Here is a 19,080-nt window from a genome sequence, read left to right on the forward strand (position 1 = left end):
CCTAGTGTCCTCACTGGATCCAAGGGAGGGGAGCTAGAGAAATGGCTGGATTGCATATCTCCTAGACCAGTAATACTCAGATAGGATTCTGAGTCATCTGATAACCCACGAGGGTCCTTGAGATGAACAGGGGATGAATAAAAAAACCCAAGTTCTTATAGGCAAGGCAGGCAATTCCATAGACTTTTAGTAAGTTGTTTACTAATAACTACTAGGTGTACTACTGTTTTTTGGTACTCAAAAAACTCACATTAATACTATACTAGAATTTCCTGAGGTTTCTAATTCAGCAGTCTACCAGTAAGCCTGGACACTCCACAGCGTCGAGTAATGCTGCCAAGACCAGAGAGTGGGATCCACAGCGTCGAGTAATGCTGCCAAGACCAGAGAGTGGGATGGTTTGTTATCCGTGCATCGTCAGCAGCATCCCAAGTTTGTTGGGACGGTAACTGAATGGCAACTCTTGTTGATTTTTAAAGTATTAATTTCTTTTTCTGAGGGTTGTTTGGTTAATCCTACAATGTGTTATGGTTTACATTTGCATCGAAGTATTGCTAAAGTTAATGTCTGCATGATTCCCTCAAAATGCGCTTGTGTTATCCTTATGGTTTTTTGTCCGCTGGTGCGTCTTTAAGTGGCAATCACAAAGGTTTGAGAGCCACTGCCTCAGAATCTCTTGCCTGGGGGTGCCTGGGTGGCTCAGTGGGTTAAAGCCTCTGCCTTCGGCTCAGGTTATGATCCCAGGGTCCTGGGATCGAGCCCCGCATCAGGCTCTCTGCTCAGCAGGGAGCCTGATTCCTCCTCTCTCTCTCTCTCTCTCTCTCTCTCTTTCTCTCTGCCTACTTGTGATCTCTGTCTGTCAAATAAATAAATGAATAAAATCTTCAAAAAAAAAAAAAAAGAATCTCTTGCCTGGATGTAGCTGTGTCAGCTGGGGGTCTCCCAACATGTTGCTCTAGAAACCAGCAAGGACGGGAGAATGTTGACTCCCTAATGTATATTCAGTTATTTATTCAATAGGTATTTATTGAGCTAATCTAATTAATCTAAAATCAGCCCTTTGTGTTGATTCTGTACTAGGAAATGGATGTATCTTGGATCATGATACTAACTTGGGCTCCTCATAGGACTTACAGTCTAACAGGGATCCAGATTTTAAAAAAACAGGGTGGAATGATAGAAAATAATGATGGGGATCTGTCTGGGGGGCCTATTAGTGTTAGGGGTGTGGAGGAACATTTCTGAAGAAGTAGCATTTAATAAGAGATTTGAAGGTAAATGGGTGTTGGCCAACCAAAGAGTGAAGAAAAATTCATTAAGAAAATGACTGAAAACCACAAAAAATCCTTTGTAGAATTCACTTTTCCCTTCTCAGTCTTCAAATTCATGGACAGAAATGATTTATGTGGCAAGTTGATCTTCGCATAGTTAAAGCACTTTTTCAAAATTTGTGCCATTCTTCTTCTTCCAAAATTAAACTGGGTAAATCTTGCTCTGATCCATCTTGCTTGAACTTTATGGTTAGGTATTATGTTCAGATTTTAGATTAATTGTGTGCATATTTGTGTATTGTTGCCTTTTGATGAGGGTCATACCTTGGAATCCTCATAAACCAGATAATGACTAACACTGTCACTTACAGTAATTCTTGGAACAGAAGGATTAAGTTGAGTGGGGCCTGGTTTAGGGACAAAATACATCCCTAGTTTTTAGAACTAGGGCCTAATGTCAGAATAAAAGACTAAGTTTGGGTTAATGTTGAGTTGCCTCAGAACTGAATTAAGATTTATTCAATTTCACATACAGTCAAGAATAGCTTCAGAGCTGCCTTGGTCAAACAGCCCTTCAAAAGGAGTGAAGCCTTCTGGGGACATAGAATTAGAAAGATCATCGTGTACACCAGCACAATCTTCTTGGAAACACTTATTTCTTTCATTCTTCATGGTGAGATTCACGGGATGAAAAAAGGTACATATCCCCAAATATTGGCTGGGTTTCTCAAAGCCTGGTCCCTGAACCATGTGTTTCAGAATTGGCTGTGTTTGTCACAAATGTAGATCAGGAGGCCCACTCCAGAACAGCTGAATCAGAGTTTCTGGACCATCTGCAATGACTCTTTGTAATCTCTTACATGCTTCCCCTAACCAGTAGCTTATAGCCCTGTTCCCCAACTTCCTGCCCATCACAAGTGATGACCCTGCTTTCTGCTTCTTAGAGATAATTGAAACAATCAGCTAGAGGAATTTTTCTGATATCCTGCTTTCAAATCTCCTAACTGACCCCCACCCTTTGTCTCTCATCATCCAGCTGGAGTCTCTGCAGACCAGCCTCCTGCTTTCCCAGAAATTGTTCGCTACCAGTTTTCTCTTCTCTCTCCTATATACTCTAGTGCCCCTGCTCAAAACGATCATTCCACTAGGCACTGGATTACATCCAAGGCTCTTTTATTAAATAACAAACACAAATTTAAAGTACCTTCCTTGGTCCTACATTCCCTCTAGCTACCAGAGGAAGCTTCTCTTCCTCTCCATCTAAATTAGTCTTTTGGGAGGAGATCTGAAGGTTTGGGTCTCTCTTTCTTCATCAGCCATTTCTTCCTTAGCTCGCTGTGAACTGCTTCCAGAACCCCACTCCCAACAGCTCTTGCTAAGGCCACCACTGATCTTATCATCACTGAACCCACTGGGCATTTTCCACGTCTCCTCTACCTCAATTGTTTGCCCCATTCAACATCACAGAATCCTTCCCTTGAAGAGTTGTCTTTCATTCTTGGCTTCCAAGACACCATATTCCCCTGTTGTTGGTTGTTTTTTCTCTCTCTCTCTCAGCACAATTCGACTCTTCCATCCAGCTATGAGATGTCGCATTTGATTACCCAATGCTATCACACTTGGCAAGCTTCTTCATGCCCACAGGATCAACTGTCATCTGTAATTGACTTGGAAATCGATTTCCTCAGCCTAGTCTGCTCCCGGAGATCCAAATCTGCATGTCCAACTGTTTCCTGGATATCTCCTTTGCTGTCTCAATATTAGCTTGCATTCAACTTGGAATATTTCTGCCTCTCCTCTCTCTCCAAGCTGTTATCCCAGTGTTCCCTGTTGCAGTAAATGACACTATCATTCAACCCATCACCCGAGTAAGGAACACCAAATTTACTCTTGAAACCGCCCCTTTCTCCATAACCAGTGAAGTGTGTCAACAAACAGATATTTCTCAGAGAGGCTAGATGCTTCTCAAATCCATCCCCTTGTGCTTATGTCCTCTTACTTGGATCACAGCAGTCACCTCCTAACTGTTCTTCCTACAGCTGGTGCAGTCTTTCCCAAAAGCACATTGAACCTAAATCTTTTGCTGACTAGCTTTGCTCTGAGACTGAAAACCATAACGCTTATTGAGGCCCATAAGTGTCTCCAAGGCCCTCTGCCTCCTTCTCTTCCAGACTCACTTTCCACCATGTCTCCTCCCTCTTCAAGCCAGACACATTGGTCTTGTGCTTCCAGTCCCTCAGATATGCCATATTCCCTTGCATCCCAACCTTTCTCCATGCCATTTCCATTCTTGGAATGCTCTTTCCCTCCTCTTTGTCTGGGCTACTCTCAATCCTCAGGCCTCACCTTGGAGAACGAACGCTCCCCTGCCCTCAGATGCTGAGTCCAGTTCCTCTGTACCCAAAGCTTTCTTTCTCTACTAGTCCTTTTCTCAGTTTTTAATTATGCCCTCCTTTGTGGGGTTATTTGATCAGCATGTTACGTCTTTCCATTAGCCTGAAAGCTGCCTGCCAGTGGGACCCATGCCTGTTCTCCCTCTCATTACCTCTCTGATGCCCAGCACAGGGCCTGGGGTGGAGAAGGCATGGCTCAAGAGCTAGGCACACCCAGACCCGAAGGAAGCTTCATAGTGCTTGTCACAAGGACCATCAGACAGTATTTCTCAAGCACCAAAGCACCAACATTGCTTCTTTGAAATGACTCATCATCTATGAGGGAACATTTCTAGGAATTCGATAAATGTTTGCTGAAAGGGTGAGTTTCGGGGAAGCTCACAGTTAGCCCTGCTGTGGTTATGAGAGCAAGAAAGGGCTTCCAGAGACTGTCTACCCCAGCTCTCAAGCCCATGCCGGGTACTGCCTCTGTCTTTGCAATGTCTAGTAGCCCATCACGCTGTCTGTTACCTGAAAAGGGGTCAGATTGGAGATAGCTATGACTTATAGTCTCTTTTCTTGTAAAAAGAAAATACATCCAACTTCTGCTGCTTTTGTCTTTTATAGATCAACCTCCCCGCCCCCCCCCCGCCACTGTGCACATAAACAACATTGCTCTGACATATAGACTTCTTCCTTTGCTTGGATATGAATCTGAGTTGAACATAAGGGGAAAGTTGTAAATAATTGAAAAAGTCATAAAATTGGAATGTGTGTTGGGTATATAAAAATAAAGTGCTTTCCCATAAAATGCTCTGGGAATTGGTTTAGAATTCAGGAAAAACAGTTCCATCCTGAGCTGGACACAGTTCAACCCTGGGGCCTTCCAGAGGCTGGAAGCAATGACACATCCCTAGACATCTGGGAAGTAAAAATTTTGCATTCTAATTCTGATTTTGCAAACCTGCATGAAAGAAGACAAAAACAGGGGCAGGAGGTGGGTGGAGGATAGTAAGTTACTTCGTGTTGTGGCAACAGTTTTGGAATTCTAGAAGGAAACACTGGGAATGAGGGCTCAGACATGGCAAAGGGGAAAAGTGGATTGAGATGTAACCCCCTTCCATCTCCTCCTATTGTCGCCCTCCCCTTTGTGGCATTGACCCTGGGGCCTTGCCCCCAACTATGTGCTGAAGCCCAGTTCTTTGAGAGTCTACCCTAAGTGAGCAAGACTGTGTGTTAGGAACTGCTTCCATTCACCAAATTATAATTCATTCTTTTCAGTGAAAACTCCTCCTCATCAACTTTCCCATCTATTGTCTGTCCTGCCCAGTGGTTCACGGGCCATCTGCATCAGAGCCACTGATGTGTTTGTTAAAATGCACATCTACTGAGTGAGGATCTCTGGGAATGAGGCTAGGAATCTAGCTCTTGATAAGCCCACAGGTGATTTTTTTTAAATGCCATTAGGGTTTAAAACAATTGGCTTAGTCCCTCTAATTTTCAACTTCCTACTCTTTTGGGGGGGGATTAAACTCACCTTTCTTTCATGACTTAGTTGATCTGTGGGCAATGATCTGGTTCAAGCTGGCCAGGACACCCTCCCTTTGTGCACCATTTCCATGGCCAGTCCAGTGGTCCTCACCCTTACCTCCAATACGCAGGTGAATCTGGCCTCATAGACAGGACACAGATTTTTTTAAGTTGTTAGTTTTAAACAGAAGATATCCTTCCCAGTCACATTTATCTTTCTAAAAGAAGGGTGTGTCCTCCAGGGAAATTCAGGTCTAGGGAATTCTGTGCACAGGCTAAATGTGCCAAGATTAATTACAGCTGGAAATCCTTGATAAGCAGTCTTCAAATCAGAGTTAGAACCTGGCCACATATCCTGCCTAATTGTAGGGGTGACTACAGAGGACAGGGGGACAAGTCCCCTCCTTGAAATGTTTTTCTGCTGATTTGATGGGGCTGTGGAAGTTGGCTGCTCCTGGAAGCACCATGTCTTGAATTAACATTTGGCAGTGTGTTTTGGGGCAGTCCCTCCAGCCTGGGCTGCTGCACCTTTAAGAGGAAAGAGGCCTGGAGATGTGGGAATGGAAGAGACAGCAGGGGGGTCTTGCTCCCACCTGGAGCTTTGTGATCAGGCCGCTCTGAGAGTCAGTTCTGGTTGGATCTCCAGCAAGTTATTCTGTATGCTCCATTGTTCTCCTATTAAATTAAGAGCAATAACAATATTGATTTCATGGCCTGTAAAGGTGAAACCTGGTAAGGTGTCTGAACTATTTAGCACAGGAGATCCAGAGCAGAATACTTGTTACCGCGGTTGTCATCATCTTTGTTATGACATTTGAGGTGGGAGAGAGAAGGAAGCAACTCTTCTGTTTTTCTACTTTTCAAACCTTCAAACTTCCCTGGAGCACACGTTTCTGCTTTCACTCATGGGCTCTTTTCCTCTATCAAACAAGGCTGCTCACTCACCCTGCCTTGATGGTAATTAGGGGATAGATTCATGCAGGTATGGAACCTCAATGCCATCTTCTTTTTGAGAAATTAGCTGACAGAGTCATGTCGTGTTCAGGCCATGGAATCCTGCAGCCAGTGCAGTAAGAGAGGTCTCCCAGAGCACACCCCTGGAGTGCGGGTTATCCTCTTCTGCCTAGTCCAGTCGCCAGGATTTACGCACCATCCCTTAGGAGATATGGAGACTGAATTCTGCCCTGGAAATCTATGGAAAGATCCATGACAGTCACCTAGTAGGGGTAAGAAGCTGCTGGGGCTCGATGCTTCTGAGCCAGGGTGCCCAGTTCCAAATCCAAGGCCAGTGTAGACTGAAGCCAAGAGTGGCCCTGATAAGCCCAAGTATCTGATACAAAAGGAATGTTTCCTGCCCCACAGGTATTGCTCTAGACGGACAACTTATCCTGCCCAGCCCCAGCCTGGCATCAGCAGCAGCAGCAGAAGCAGAGAAACTTATTGTTTCTTAAAGAGAGGACCTTGCATGGCATCTCTAGGTGGTCTGCTGGGAGCCTGGGCCCTGCCCTCTGCGTATCCCTGGGTGATGGGCATGCCAACCACTGCTCTGCATTCTACCAGTACAACAGCTCCCACTGGAGCGTTAAGATCATTGTGGGGCATTTGAGAGTTGGCAGAATGCATGCCATGATTAGGAATATGGGGTCTTCAGGGGCACCTGGGTGGTTCAGTGGGTTAAGCCAGTGCCTTCGGCTCAGGTCATGATATCAGGATCCTGGGAGAGAGCCCTGCATCAGGCTCTCTGCTCAGTGGGGAGCCTGCTTCCCCCTCTCTCTCTGCCTGCCTCTCTGCCTACTTGTGATCTTTCACTCTGTCAAATAAATAAATAAAATCTTAAAAAAAAAGGAATGTGGGGTCTTAAGATCAGAGATGGGAGGAGGGAGAGGGCATAAGGAGACCATTGTGGAGCCCTATGATTGGCTCCCATCATCATATCGGGAGTTTTCTTGGTGGGAACAGAAGCACAAATGAATGTATGTCCATAATGAAAAGTCTGTATTTCCAGGCCCCTTGTATTCTATTATGTGTCTTCCTTTCTTCAAATCTATAACCCAAATTATGCCCAGGCACAGGAAAATCATACTCATGGCATTGACTTCTTGGCCACCTCAAAGCAAGCATCCTACCAGCTGGCAGAGCGCTTTTTTTTTTTTTTTTTTTTTTTAAATAGAGCATTTTTATAGAGTCCTCCAGAGGGCAGCAGAGAGCAGTCCTGGGGCACCCATGTGGAACTTGGAGAGGGTGGCGGTCCTATTCCAGACTGCGAAGGGACTACCTTTTGACTTGGGAGGGTTTGAAATTAACAGTAGAAAGGGGATGCCTCGGATTAGGGAACTTCGCAACCCTGAAAAGTAAGGGTGTCCATTAGATACAAGAAAACTTGGGAGGTTTTGGAAGTAAGCTGTTGCAGCCGGCAAACGTTTCCTGTGAGTGATTGCGTGTTGCCACTGACAAAAACACTGGGCTGAAGACTTCGTGATCTTTTAGTGACATCTGGGGAAGTGTGGCATCAAGTGTGCTTTCTAGCATCCTGGACTTGAGAGCAGGGACCCAGTGCTATGGAAATTTCTATTTTCGAATCCCCAGTGGGGCACCTGCAACATCCTGGTAGTCAGGCAAATGTTTAGTGGACAAAGTTGAACTATCAGCGGCCAAATCTTTATAGGTATAAAGTAATCTGAAAAGACCCGCTTCCCTTTTTGAGAAAGTGTTTGGGTTGTCCCCAGATATCTGAACACGTTCATCATTAGCTGTCACAGCATCTCTTTCTGACCATCTGGACCAATTCAGGTGGCTGGTGTCGTGGAGCAACAGTGATTACCCCGTGGGACTCTTCTGCCAGAACAAGTACTGCTCCAGGTGGTGGTGAGGGAACAAGAGGGCAATAGGTATGGATCGCCAAGGAGCAGCCCAACCCCCAGAGAATTCACACTGCCTTCCTCTTCTGGTGGTCTCCTCATGCGTTAATGTTGTTCTCCAAATCCATACGTTGACATGGCTTGGAGTGGATGGCACTGGAACCCGGCAGCCCTCTGGAGTTTGCTGCTCTTCCCTCCCAGCCTGGAGGTCGGATCTGCAAGGGCTGCTGCTGCTTATAAGTGTAGGGACTGACTCGGGAGTCCTGTCCTGAAAGCAGCTCAGTCCGGGAAAGTGGGTGAGGGGAGGTAGGGTTGGAGGGTGAAGGGTAAGTGTGGGTGGGTGGGTATGTGGGGCAGGCAAGCGGGGGGATCTGGGGAGATGGGAAGGGGGATTTGTTAGGGGTGGGCCTTCTGTCACACCAAACCCTCTCTTTAACAATGAGGGCACTGGGAAGGCATCCGGGGTTGAGGCCTTAAAACCTAGAGATTTCAGCAGGGGCCACGTCAGGAAGTGAGGGCTTCCAGGGATGGACTACGGAGTGGAGAACAAAAGAAAGGAAACTGGAAATAAAAAGGGCAGAAAGAGAGAAAGGACACGTGTGCACACAGTACAGGGGACCCGGGTTTGACTCTGTCTACATGGAAATCTCTGTAGCTGGGGGCATGTACATGGCCAACGTGCCATGGGAGAGAAACAGGGCCAGGCAGGCGCCCGTCTAGTCATGCCAGTGCTGAGATCTGGTAGTCGCTTGCTTCTCCTCAGCAGCCTTTCTCCTCGCTGGCTACGCTGCTTGAGAGGGAGGCCGGGAGCAAGAGTCGCTGCCATTTTATGTGGGATTTGGTGCTTGTGAGATAGGCCCTTCCACGGCCTCAGAACCATTCCTCTCTGTTTTCTTCAACTGGGCACAGATAAATGAGTGTTTCTCACAACACTGCCTATGGGGGTCAGGAAAGCAGTTTCTACAGCCAGGTGCCCCCTTCACATTTGAAGATGGATGAGAGGAACATGTTTGGTGTGTCCCCCACCCTACACCCCTCTGCTTGGGTTCTGACTGAAATCCCCCCTCAGGTTCCAGAGCTGAGGAGACCTGTTCCCTCACGGACTCTCACATACACTCGTGGACGTGGATGCTCCGCGGGAGGGCCGGAGGGCGTGTTACCAAAGCAGCCGGGGCTCCAGAGGCTAAGTGTCTGCAGTGTGTCTGGAGGCCACGCGTGCCCACACGGGACTAAATGAAACAACTTTCCCTCCACAGGGAAAATCCGTACTCCGTACCTGACATGACTTGGTCACCCACCACTCAGGTTAGCCCTTCCTCAGTGAACAAATATTCACTGTTTCATGGAGAAGGGTGAACACGCCCCTTAATCATGAATTTGGTGTTTTTACAGCCACAGACATCTTTAATGATGTTCTATAGCCTTAACTCTCTTGGGTGTCTGGGGTTCCCAGGCGGTTTCCCGGTTTTCAGTAGCCGCTCTGGGTTCTCCAAGGCTGCCTATACAGGTCACTGTGTCTGAGGATCACAAGGCTGCTCGCCCTTGCCCTACAAACAGTTTCATTTCTCTCCTTCTCAGAAGAACAGAGGGTGGATGATTTCTTTGGGGAAAGTTCAGGTTTTGCACCACTTATTCACACCCATGGACACACGCACATACATATGCTATGTCTTACGTGTCACTTGTGGAAATCTTGAAGGGGTCTTTGGGTCCCTTGAAGCTTATACAAGAATATCAGTTTAAGATGCTTTAGTTTACATGGAAACATGTTTATTATTTGTGTCTGATAGTCAACATATTGGGTAACTATTCATATTTTCCTCAAAACTCCCTGTTTCAAATGCCTTTCCAACCTTTGTCATTGCACGTCTGCTGACGGCTGCCCACTGCTCTTTGACGGACGTGCCTGACAGGTGAGGGGTACAGGGTGGTCCCGGAAAGTAGCAGGCAGGTTGCCAAGGTCCACAGACTTTACCATTAAGATTTCAAATTCTTCCAGTGGTTTCCTGACATGTGTTTTTAAACACAGGCAGCCATGGGGGTCCCAGCTCTGATGTCCCTTCAAAAGAGAACTGGAAGGTGGGGAACCAGTTGATAGCCCTCAGCAGCAGTGGCTTAGGACTCACTGCAGGGCTCGACTTCGAGCTGCACCGAAGTCTGAGGCTCTTCCTGCCTATCCTCCCCACCCCCTTTCATCACAGGGGTAGGATCTGTGCCTGCTGCTGCGTCCTCTCCCCCGACCCTTCCCTGGTGTCTCCCCAATAAATCTCTTGCACTTCTAACTCTTTCTTGGTGTCTGTCTGGGAGGAACTGCATGGACACAGCTCTGTTCACAGGTGACATTGCTGGTCACTTGGCACAGTCCCCCACCTTCCCTTCCCAGATCCCCACCTGCAAACATCCATCACCACTTGCCATCCCAGTTTGTCACAGAGTTAAGTTTGTTGGGTGTTGGGTTCCATCCTTCTGGCTATGCAAGTTAGCCGCGTTCATGATACCAACCCATTCAGCATCTTGTAGGGGCTGGAGGTTCCCTGGAGATGAGACAGAGTCAGGAGAGAGTCAAACACACACTTTATTTATGAATGAAAATTCTTTCCAGGATTTGAGGCTGGATAATAGAAACCTCAGGAATGAACCCTGTCCACTTACTTACAGGACTCTTCTCGAAAACCAGGTCAATGAGGTCAGCTCCTGAGTCCTCTTTTCCCAGGAGTCCTTTTAGTCCTTCCAAAAGAAAGGACATTCCAGTGTGTCTCTGAATTCTGGTGGGGGTGAGGAGGGCAAGGATTCCTGCCCTCAGTCCCTCCCAGAAAGTTCTCCCACCCGTCAAGTACTATGGTTTGACTGTGAGTCCATGACATGAATCAGCTCCTCTCTGTGACAGAACGTAGAGGAGACATTGGCACAATACAAATAACACATTGACAGCCGCTGGATCCCACATTTTGGAAGTAACATAACAAAGATGGCCCCATAATGTCTTATATTCTATTACTACTGAACAGTATACCAAGGAAAAAGCTCAAGAGATAAACCCAGGGTGACACATTGCTGTAAGAATGAGACCCATGCACGGTGCAAATCATGGTGTTTCTCATACCTGGGAGCCGACAACATTTTTATAAGTTCGGTGGGTGCCGGCCAGTAGGTCAGGGGGAGGCTTGCTGGGCCCTTGACAGGGATCTTCTGCCATATTTGAACCAGTCATGACCATCCAGTAGTCTCCCTTATGGTGCGGTGATGATGCTATCCAACCACATCCCTTCAGTTACCCTGAACTGACTGGTGGCTCCCTTTGTATCAATCTCCATGAAGTCATTGCAAAAGGCTCTCTGAAGTTCCCAGCCTTTGGCTTGATTACTGGTATTGAGTGTGGGTCTTTAGAATCCCAGGGAGAACGTGCTTCTCAGCTGCCTCCATGCCTGATGAGCAGTCTGGACCCAATAGAACAGGTGAGTTAGCCAGCGCCAGTCTGGTAGGTTCCTCAAGAGTGGGAGGAGTTTTGTGTCCCCAGCTCAGAGCTAAGTACAGAGCAGGTACTCAACAAATCCTTGTTGAATTCAACACTTGCCTCTTCAATAGAGAGGATGTTTTCAATTCCTTGACACTTTCTTCTTAGGTATGTCTCATAATCATGCTGGTTCCACACTCCTGTGGAGTGAATAATCCACACACAGTACAATTCTTTATTGGAATTATGACTAATGCTTTGGGCATTGAATTTTTTTTTTTTTTGCCCTTAAATTATGTCTTCCATTCATCTATCTGCACTGAGCTGGTTTTATTTCGTTTATTTCATCATTCCCATGCTGCTTTGCAGAATACGGCTCTAGGGTTGTTCTGGCTTATTCTGCTGCTGTACAACTTCCCCAGGCCTGTCAATGCCCTGGGAGGGTTCCAGCCTGCATGGCTGGGAAAGGCTATAAGGCCTGTGGGTAGCACTGGTCTTCCTCAATGCCACAAATGTAACACAGGTGCACCCATTCTTCAAACCACGAAAAGGACATTCATGGATGGTACCTTAGACTTCTGCTTTCAGCCACATCTGGGGATAAAACACAAATCTAGGAGACAGAAAGAAGCTGCGTGCTCACCTGCTGGACTCCTCAAAGCTCTAGTGGGACAGGCAGGATTAAATTCATGGCTCTTGGTAGACTGTCCTGTGGGTGGGTGGGTCATCCCACCCCTTACAGATAGGTGGCCAGTGAAGCCATGGGGGCAGGAAGGGAAAATTCAGACAATCAGAAGGGAAGATATAAGGTGGCCTCTTCCCACAAGTGGGGCTGCTGGGGGCAGCCTCCGTGTTCTTTGGACATCTGAGCACATGGCTTGTGCTACTAAAAGCTCAGACCACATTAGTGTCCCTGCCCTAAAATACCCCAAAAGGCCAGCACAGGGAGTTCCTATGTTTATCTTCCTTGATGGCATCTCCAGCTGGGGGACTTGGCCTGTTAACCTCTGATGGAGAGAGGCAGGCTTTGACATGAAGTCCTCTGCTCTGTCAAAGACCAAGGTGTTCCAGAAGAAGGAAAGTACTTGTGGTTTTAGGATAAATCAGAGAACGTTTGCTATGGATATTGACACATGTTAGCAGTTGCTACTCTCCAGGACCTGGGTATTAAGTTACTGGACTTGTTATTCCGATTCTTTTTGAGACCACCAATTTTTGGTGAAGCAAACAAAAAACTCGTACAATTCTCGAACCATTGAATGTTAAAAGGGATACTTAAGTTATTTTGTTCAGCCCCATGGTTTCATAGATAACAAAAGAGGCTCAGATAGATTAAGTGTGGCCCAGGCCTCCAGATTCTTGGTCTGTAGCAGACATTAGCTAGCATGAGTGGACATATTCTGTCATACTGGTCACCCAGAACAGCCCGTAGGGACATAATGCAGATGAAGCCGAGCTTTTCAATCTCAGGATGTTTCTGTGCACTGAAAGATTGAGGTGCCTAAAGGAAGGCATCCATGCTTCCTTTTCACAGATGCTTAGAAGACGGAGTTAAATCTTTCCTTCGGATTTTACGTAGTTCCTTCTTTCGTTCACCCTGTCGAGAGAAGGTTGATGTGAGGTTGATGTGAAGACCAGCGAAAGGAGGGTAATGTGCACATGGCTGTGGACAGCTTCACTGAAGTAAGACAGGGGCTCCAGGCAAATCCAGGTGCTACAGGATTCCTCCTGGAATGAGCCCCACGTACAAAATTTTAGAATTATGGCATGGATTGCAGGGAAAATCAAGCCCAGCCTCGCCATTTTACAAGCCCAGAGAAGTTCAGTGATTTGCCTTGGGTCACACAGTGTGAGAGATGACAAAGTCATAGAAGAATCCAGGTTTTGTTTTTTAACTCAGGATGGGACATTTTCCCTAAAACATTCTAACTTTTTTTTTTTTACAAGACCCAGTGTGAGGGTGTTTTTGATGGTTTCTAGATCAAGGCATTATCCATGCATGAAGTTGAAGCAAGACACAGATGGTGGTGGCTGCGCCCGCTGAGGACCTGTGGTCTAGGAGAGCATGTTGGAGTAGAAGCTGAAGCTCTCGGTCATGGTCTTGGAGTCGCTGCGAGAGGAGCCATTGGAGGCCAGGTCCTGGGACGAGGGTATGGCCTTTGGACCATCCTCCAGCTCCTCCTCGTGGGCCCCCACCACTGTGGAGACGGTGGTCTCCAGGCGGCTGACCTTATACACGCTGCCCTGGGTTTGGAGGTAACGGGTGGATTTCATTTCGAGCCCCTCGTAGTCGCCGGCACTGATAAAGGGGCAGCACCGGAAGGCATGCTTGAAGCCCAGACGGAACCTGGCAAGAGAGCAGATGGAGAGGTGACCCTTGGGGACAGCCTGCTCCCAGAGGACATTCCCACCACTGTCTCAGCTCTTGCACACATGTGCATACCTGAGCATGACTCTCTTTTACTGGGTTTATATTGACAGCCGGAGACATTGAGGCCAAAGCAATTTGAAGGCCAGTCATGAAGGCAGAATTCAGGACCAGACCCCAGGCTCGTGTGAAATTCCTGTTTTGACTGAGGATGACCCCGGAACTCTGCTGCTGCCCGCCGTACCTCGGCGCACGCTGGATCTCCTCAACACTAACAAAAGCGCTCCCCAAGTGTTTGCTCTGTGCTCGGTGCTGGGCTCATCAGCGGGCAGGAAACCCATACGTTAGGACTCCTTTCCCTCAAGGAGCTCGTGGACTGAGGCTTACTTCAATCACGTCCCTTCCATGTGCCTCAGTGTTCCTGTTTGATAAACTGGGAGAATCAGCCTTTACTTAGACATACTGGGATATTTAATATTTAACCCAAGAGCACTTGGGCAAAGTCATCAGGCTCTTTGAAGGAGGTGAATCTGTACGTTAACTTAACGGAGCGCATCTGGACACATTCAAGAGGATCCTGCCCCCAAATTCACAGCACCTGAGTGTCTCATTCACAGAAGGCACTTTGTAGGCTGATGACAGAAAGCTAGAAAGACTGTGACAAACATTTCATTCCTCCTCCTGGCCCTTCCTCCCTTCCCATCTGAGGGACTGAGCTGCCTATTGGGGACTCTGCACATCAACCTGAATTCCCTATTGCTGACCACCGTTCCCGATGGGCTCCCCCTTCTCTTGCTTGTCCAAGGTTGGCTGCTTCTGCCAGGACAGCTCTCCTGGCCGGTGTGGCCAAGTCCTGAATCAGGGCCTTTTGCTTACCCTGTCCTGTTGAAACTACCAGAAAAAACTGGGGAAAGCTACCCAAATTGTGTGATGGGGTGGATGGGAAGAGAGAAGTGAGAGACCAGTGAAGGGAAAAGATGCTCTGTGGAGAATGGCGCTCTGGTGCCAGCAGTGTCTCTGTGTGTGCTGACTCTCTCTGCCTCCCTTTCTCCCCCTCTCTGAACATGCAGACACTGTGCGCAGGTCCATAGGGCTGACTGGCCAAACTCCCAGGCTGTGAACTGGCTGCGGCCCACAGACCTCTTCATATGCATGCGTCACAGAGGTTTGTTTTAATGTGCACCCCAAACCCCCACAACCTTAGTTGCAAGTGTTCAAAGGTCAGAAGACCTCACACAAAAATACAGATTTCTGGTTCTTCTTGGAAAAGGAAAAAAAAAAAAACCCACTCTGGGTTGGTAACTAGTAGGGATTGGGCAGTGTGGTCATTTTTTTGCCGCAGTCCCTCCCGCTCCCTCTTGCCTCTCAGAGGTTCTGCTCAGTTAGGCTGGGCACTTGGGTGCTCAGGAGCTCCAGAGACAGATCTTGCTGCCCCTGAGCGAACGCGGAGCAAGGCCCTCACCTGTCGTTGAGGCAGCAGTAGATGATGGGGTTGTACATGGTGGAGCTCATGGCCAGCCACATGACCGCCAGGTAGACCTGTTGAATGAACTTCTCCAGGTAGAGGTCGGGGTTGATGTAGGGCAGGAGGAAGAAGACGTGGAAGGGCAGCCAGCAGATGGCGAAGGTGCACACCACGATGATCATCATCTTGACCACCTGGCAAGAGCATGAGATGGGAGAGACCCGCAGCCCATCTGCCTCTTCTCAACACTATGCTCTCTGCCCTCCTACCCCTTCACCACAAGGACCATTTTTACATGGGACCATGGGACTTGGGTTATGTCAGTAGTTCTCAGAGTATGACTCCAGGACCCGCTTTGGGAACCTGTCAGAAATGGGAATTCTGGGACCCTATCCCGCACTCACAGACTCAGAAACCTGGGGGGTGAAAGCCAGATTTCTGTGTCTGACAAGCTCATCAGATGATTTTGAGACGCACTCACCTTTGAGAACCTCTGTGTTATGTCATCCTTCTGGGCGGGGACTGGAGCCGAGGGAGGGCAGACCCGGGAGAATGGGGGTTCTGGGGGAGAGATCCAGGAAGGGGCAGGAGGCAGCAGGGGTGCAGGAGGGGGAGCGAAGGGCCAGGACAGTATCTGGGCAAGGGAGGGAAGGGAGGGATCTGGAAAGCTGCAGCTAGGAAGCACCCGATGGCTAAAGGGGATTTCAGAAGGTTTTATGAATAGTGGGGGGATGTAACCTGTTCCTTTTTAGCGGCCATGAAATCTTCAGAGAAAAACTAACTAGCATCCACACAAGGAAATACTATGTAAAGAAGTACAAAAGAGAAAAAAATGAGAAAACCCTTGATTTATAGGTTTTCAAAAATCTTATAGACACTGTTAAACAAAAGAAGTGAGGGGAAAAGAATATATAAAAAAGAATATGTATTGTGTAACAAAGAAAAGAATATATATTTATTTGGCTTATAGGTGCATTGTAATATCTGGATGGATTAATAACAAATAACAGTGGTTACCATAGTGTGTGTGTGTGTGTGTGTGTGTGTGCATGTTACTAGCTTGACAGGTTGCCAGTTACTCTTTCTTTTCTTCTTTTTTTTAAAAGATTTTTATTTATTTATTTGCCAGAGAGAAAGAGAAAAAGAGAGAGTGAGAGCACAAGCAGGGGAAGCGGCAGGCAGAGCAAGAAGCAGGCTCCCCGCTGAGCAAGGAGCCAGATGCGGAATTCGATCCCACGACCCCGGGATCATGACGTGAGCTGAAGGCAGATGCTTAACTGACTGAGCCACCCAGGTGTCCCATCATTTACGCTTAAGGCAAGAGGGAAATAGCTTCTGCCTGTACAGGCAGACCCAGGTTACAAATACAATGAAGAATGACCTCTTCCCGCCGCCTCCCTACACCCCGCCCTCCCCTCCACTGTTCCACAGACCCAGGGATGTCTCATGCCTGTGGAGGTTCTGGGGCTCAGTGCCTGCCAGTCTGTCGCCCGAGCCAAGGTGGGTCGGGGCTGCTTGCTCTTCCCTTACCTTGCGCTTGGCAGACACCTGCTCATGGTAGCGGTCTGAGGAGTCTCCAGGGATCTCGCTGGCCCACAGCGTGATGCCCACCACGGTGTACGCATAGCCGATCACCAGCAGGGGAAGGAAGTAGATCAGCACAGTCACGCAGATGTGGTACCTGCAGCAAGCAGCATGGGAGCCGTCAGTCTAAGAAATGACAGGGGCGGTCAAGGCTTGGCAGCTCCCTTTCTCAGCATTCGGATGGCAAGGCACACCCAGGGAGGCTTGCCACCTGCACTGAATGGTTGGGTGACACAAAAATGGGTAAACTAGAGGAAACTCTCTCCATAACTGAGATTCCTGTTGAGATTGAAGAGAAGAATAAACACTGATGAAAGGGAACTGAATTCATTGTATACCCATGACAATTTTAGTTGATAGCAAGTTCAATATTCCCCACATTCTCCCTCCAAAAAAATGCAACCTGAGGATGCATTAATAGAAGTATAGTCTCTGGAATGCAGGAGGTGTTCGTACCACTCAGTTTATACCAGTCAGATTACAATTAGGTTCAGTTTTGGTGCAGGAGTGTGGACCAACTTGTACATTCAGACAAGAATCACTAGAGGGTTGGCGAGCTCTCCTCACCCATTCTGTATGACCAGTGGCTTTCCAGGTGTAAGAATAATTAGCTTGGAGGAGAGAGATGAAATTTATTTTACAACTAGGATCAGTGGGTGAAAGCCACAAAGTATAAGCCATTTCTAAGCCTGGCCCTTAGAAACCTATCTCCGGATGAATGCTTCCCAGGTCCCTTCCCAACACACCAGCTGACTTGAGTTTGACTGAAACAGGGCAGGAAAGAAACCTTTGTCATGTTAAACCATTGAGATTTTGAGGTTTGTTACAATAGCATAACTTATCCTATTCTGTTTAAGGCAGCGTCTTCCAAAATAGGAGACTCAAATATATATATATAAATATATATATATATATATATATATATATATATAAAAAATATACATATGTATACATATATATATATAGATATATATATTTTTTTGAATTTTGAGAAAGGATATTTTTCTCAAGGGGTCCTTGACATGTCTGGCTGGTTGTAACCCCTTTCTCCTGACACGAGTCTGACACAGAGGCTCAGTCTCCTGATAGTAATAATCAGTGGGAATTGTCATTGTTTTGGGGCATTCACTCTAGATCACTGTGCTAATAATAATGTATGGTATTCAGGTAGTTAGATTTTATTTAGTGAGGAGCACAATGCCAAGCACTTAACCACCACTGTCCTATTTGATCCCGAAAACAAATGATTAGGAGGCTACAATCATAATCCCATTTTGTAGACCAGGAAACTGAAGTTTAGAAAGGAATGAAATTTTCCAAATATCCAGCTGCTGAAAAGAGGAGCTGGGATAAGAAGGCCGGACTGTGACCCCAGAACCAGCTTCTTGTCACTAGAGAAAAGTCACCTGATGGTATTTTCTTCCACTCTTGTTTATGCTTATTCTCTGATTTTTTCCCCCCAATAAGGAAAACCCACTTAATTTACTTCATTTCTGTCCTTTATCAGTACTATGTTTTCAATCACTTTTTTTGCCGCACAGTTTTACTACTTATTCAGCCTCCTCTGAGTATTAAAATTTGCAACTTGAGGACCCTTGGAGAACTCTTAAGTAACACAGCATAGACTCAGCAACACAGGGTGCTGAGCGTGTCCCTTTTGTGTCTCATCAGGCTGTTCGGGGGCCCCTCGATTGTCACCTCGTCTGGGAGCCTCTGGGTTCTCCAGCCACCAGAGCAGAGAGCGCACCCTGAGTTTCCTACCTGATCCCGACCTCTCCTCCCACTCGCTGTAGAGGCCACTTGGAGATTTGGGGGCGTGGAGACCCTGGGAACCTCCAGAAGGCACCTGCTTCTGCTACCCGGAACACTAGTCCTTCCTGCAGACTGACACTTGGTTGGCATGCAAAACACTTAGCTTTGTGGGGCCAGCGCCTCAGAGCACTGGGTGAGGGACAGGACGGGAGGATCCTGCAGTTGTCACCTGTGCTCCTTACCCTGGACCACCAGTTCCCAAACTGGAGCCAGCTTCAAAATCATGGCTTGTTTGAACACAAAGGGCTCCGCCACGCCTAGACTTTCCCACTTGGCAGGTCTGGGGTGCGCCTGAGAATCTGCATTTATTGTATTATTTATTTATTATTTTTTAAAGAGTTTATTTATTTTGAGAGAGAGAGAGAG

The 19,080-nt window shown here is 47.3% G+C and overlaps 1 protein-coding gene across 4 annotated transcripts in view; it reads right to left on the bottom strand.

Annotated features, from left to right (window-relative positions):
- Positions 1–10,588: 10,588 nt before the first annotated feature.
- The window catches only part of TACR1 (tachykinin receptor 1), a 163,272-nt gene continuing 154,780 nt past the window's right edge, over positions 10,589–19,080 (bottom strand). For 3 of the 4 annotated variants that reach the window (XM_032352586.1, XM_032352585.1, XM_032352583.1), the window contains 3 exons: positions 16,849–16,999; positions 15,316–15,512; positions 13,416–13,832 (listed from right to left, as the gene is read on the bottom strand). In XM_032352586.1, coding sequence (XP_032208477.1) covers positions 13,541–13,832; positions 15,316–15,512; positions 16,849–16,999 — 640 coding nt within the window. In that variant the 3' untranslated portion in view covers positions 13,416–13,540. Of the gene's footprint in view, positions 13,083–13,415; positions 13,833–15,315; positions 15,513–16,848; positions 17,000–19,080 lie in introns of those variants that run through there. The other variant, XM_032352584.1, reaches the window with a different exon arrangement.

Source organism: Mustela erminea, chromosome 7 (genome assembly GCF_009829155.1).
Source record: "Mustela erminea isolate mMusErm1 chromosome 7, mMusErm1.Pri, whole genome shotgun sequence".
In the NCBI taxonomy this organism is placed as follows: domain Eukaryota; kingdom Metazoa; phylum Chordata; class Mammalia; order Carnivora; family Mustelidae; genus Mustela; species Mustela erminea.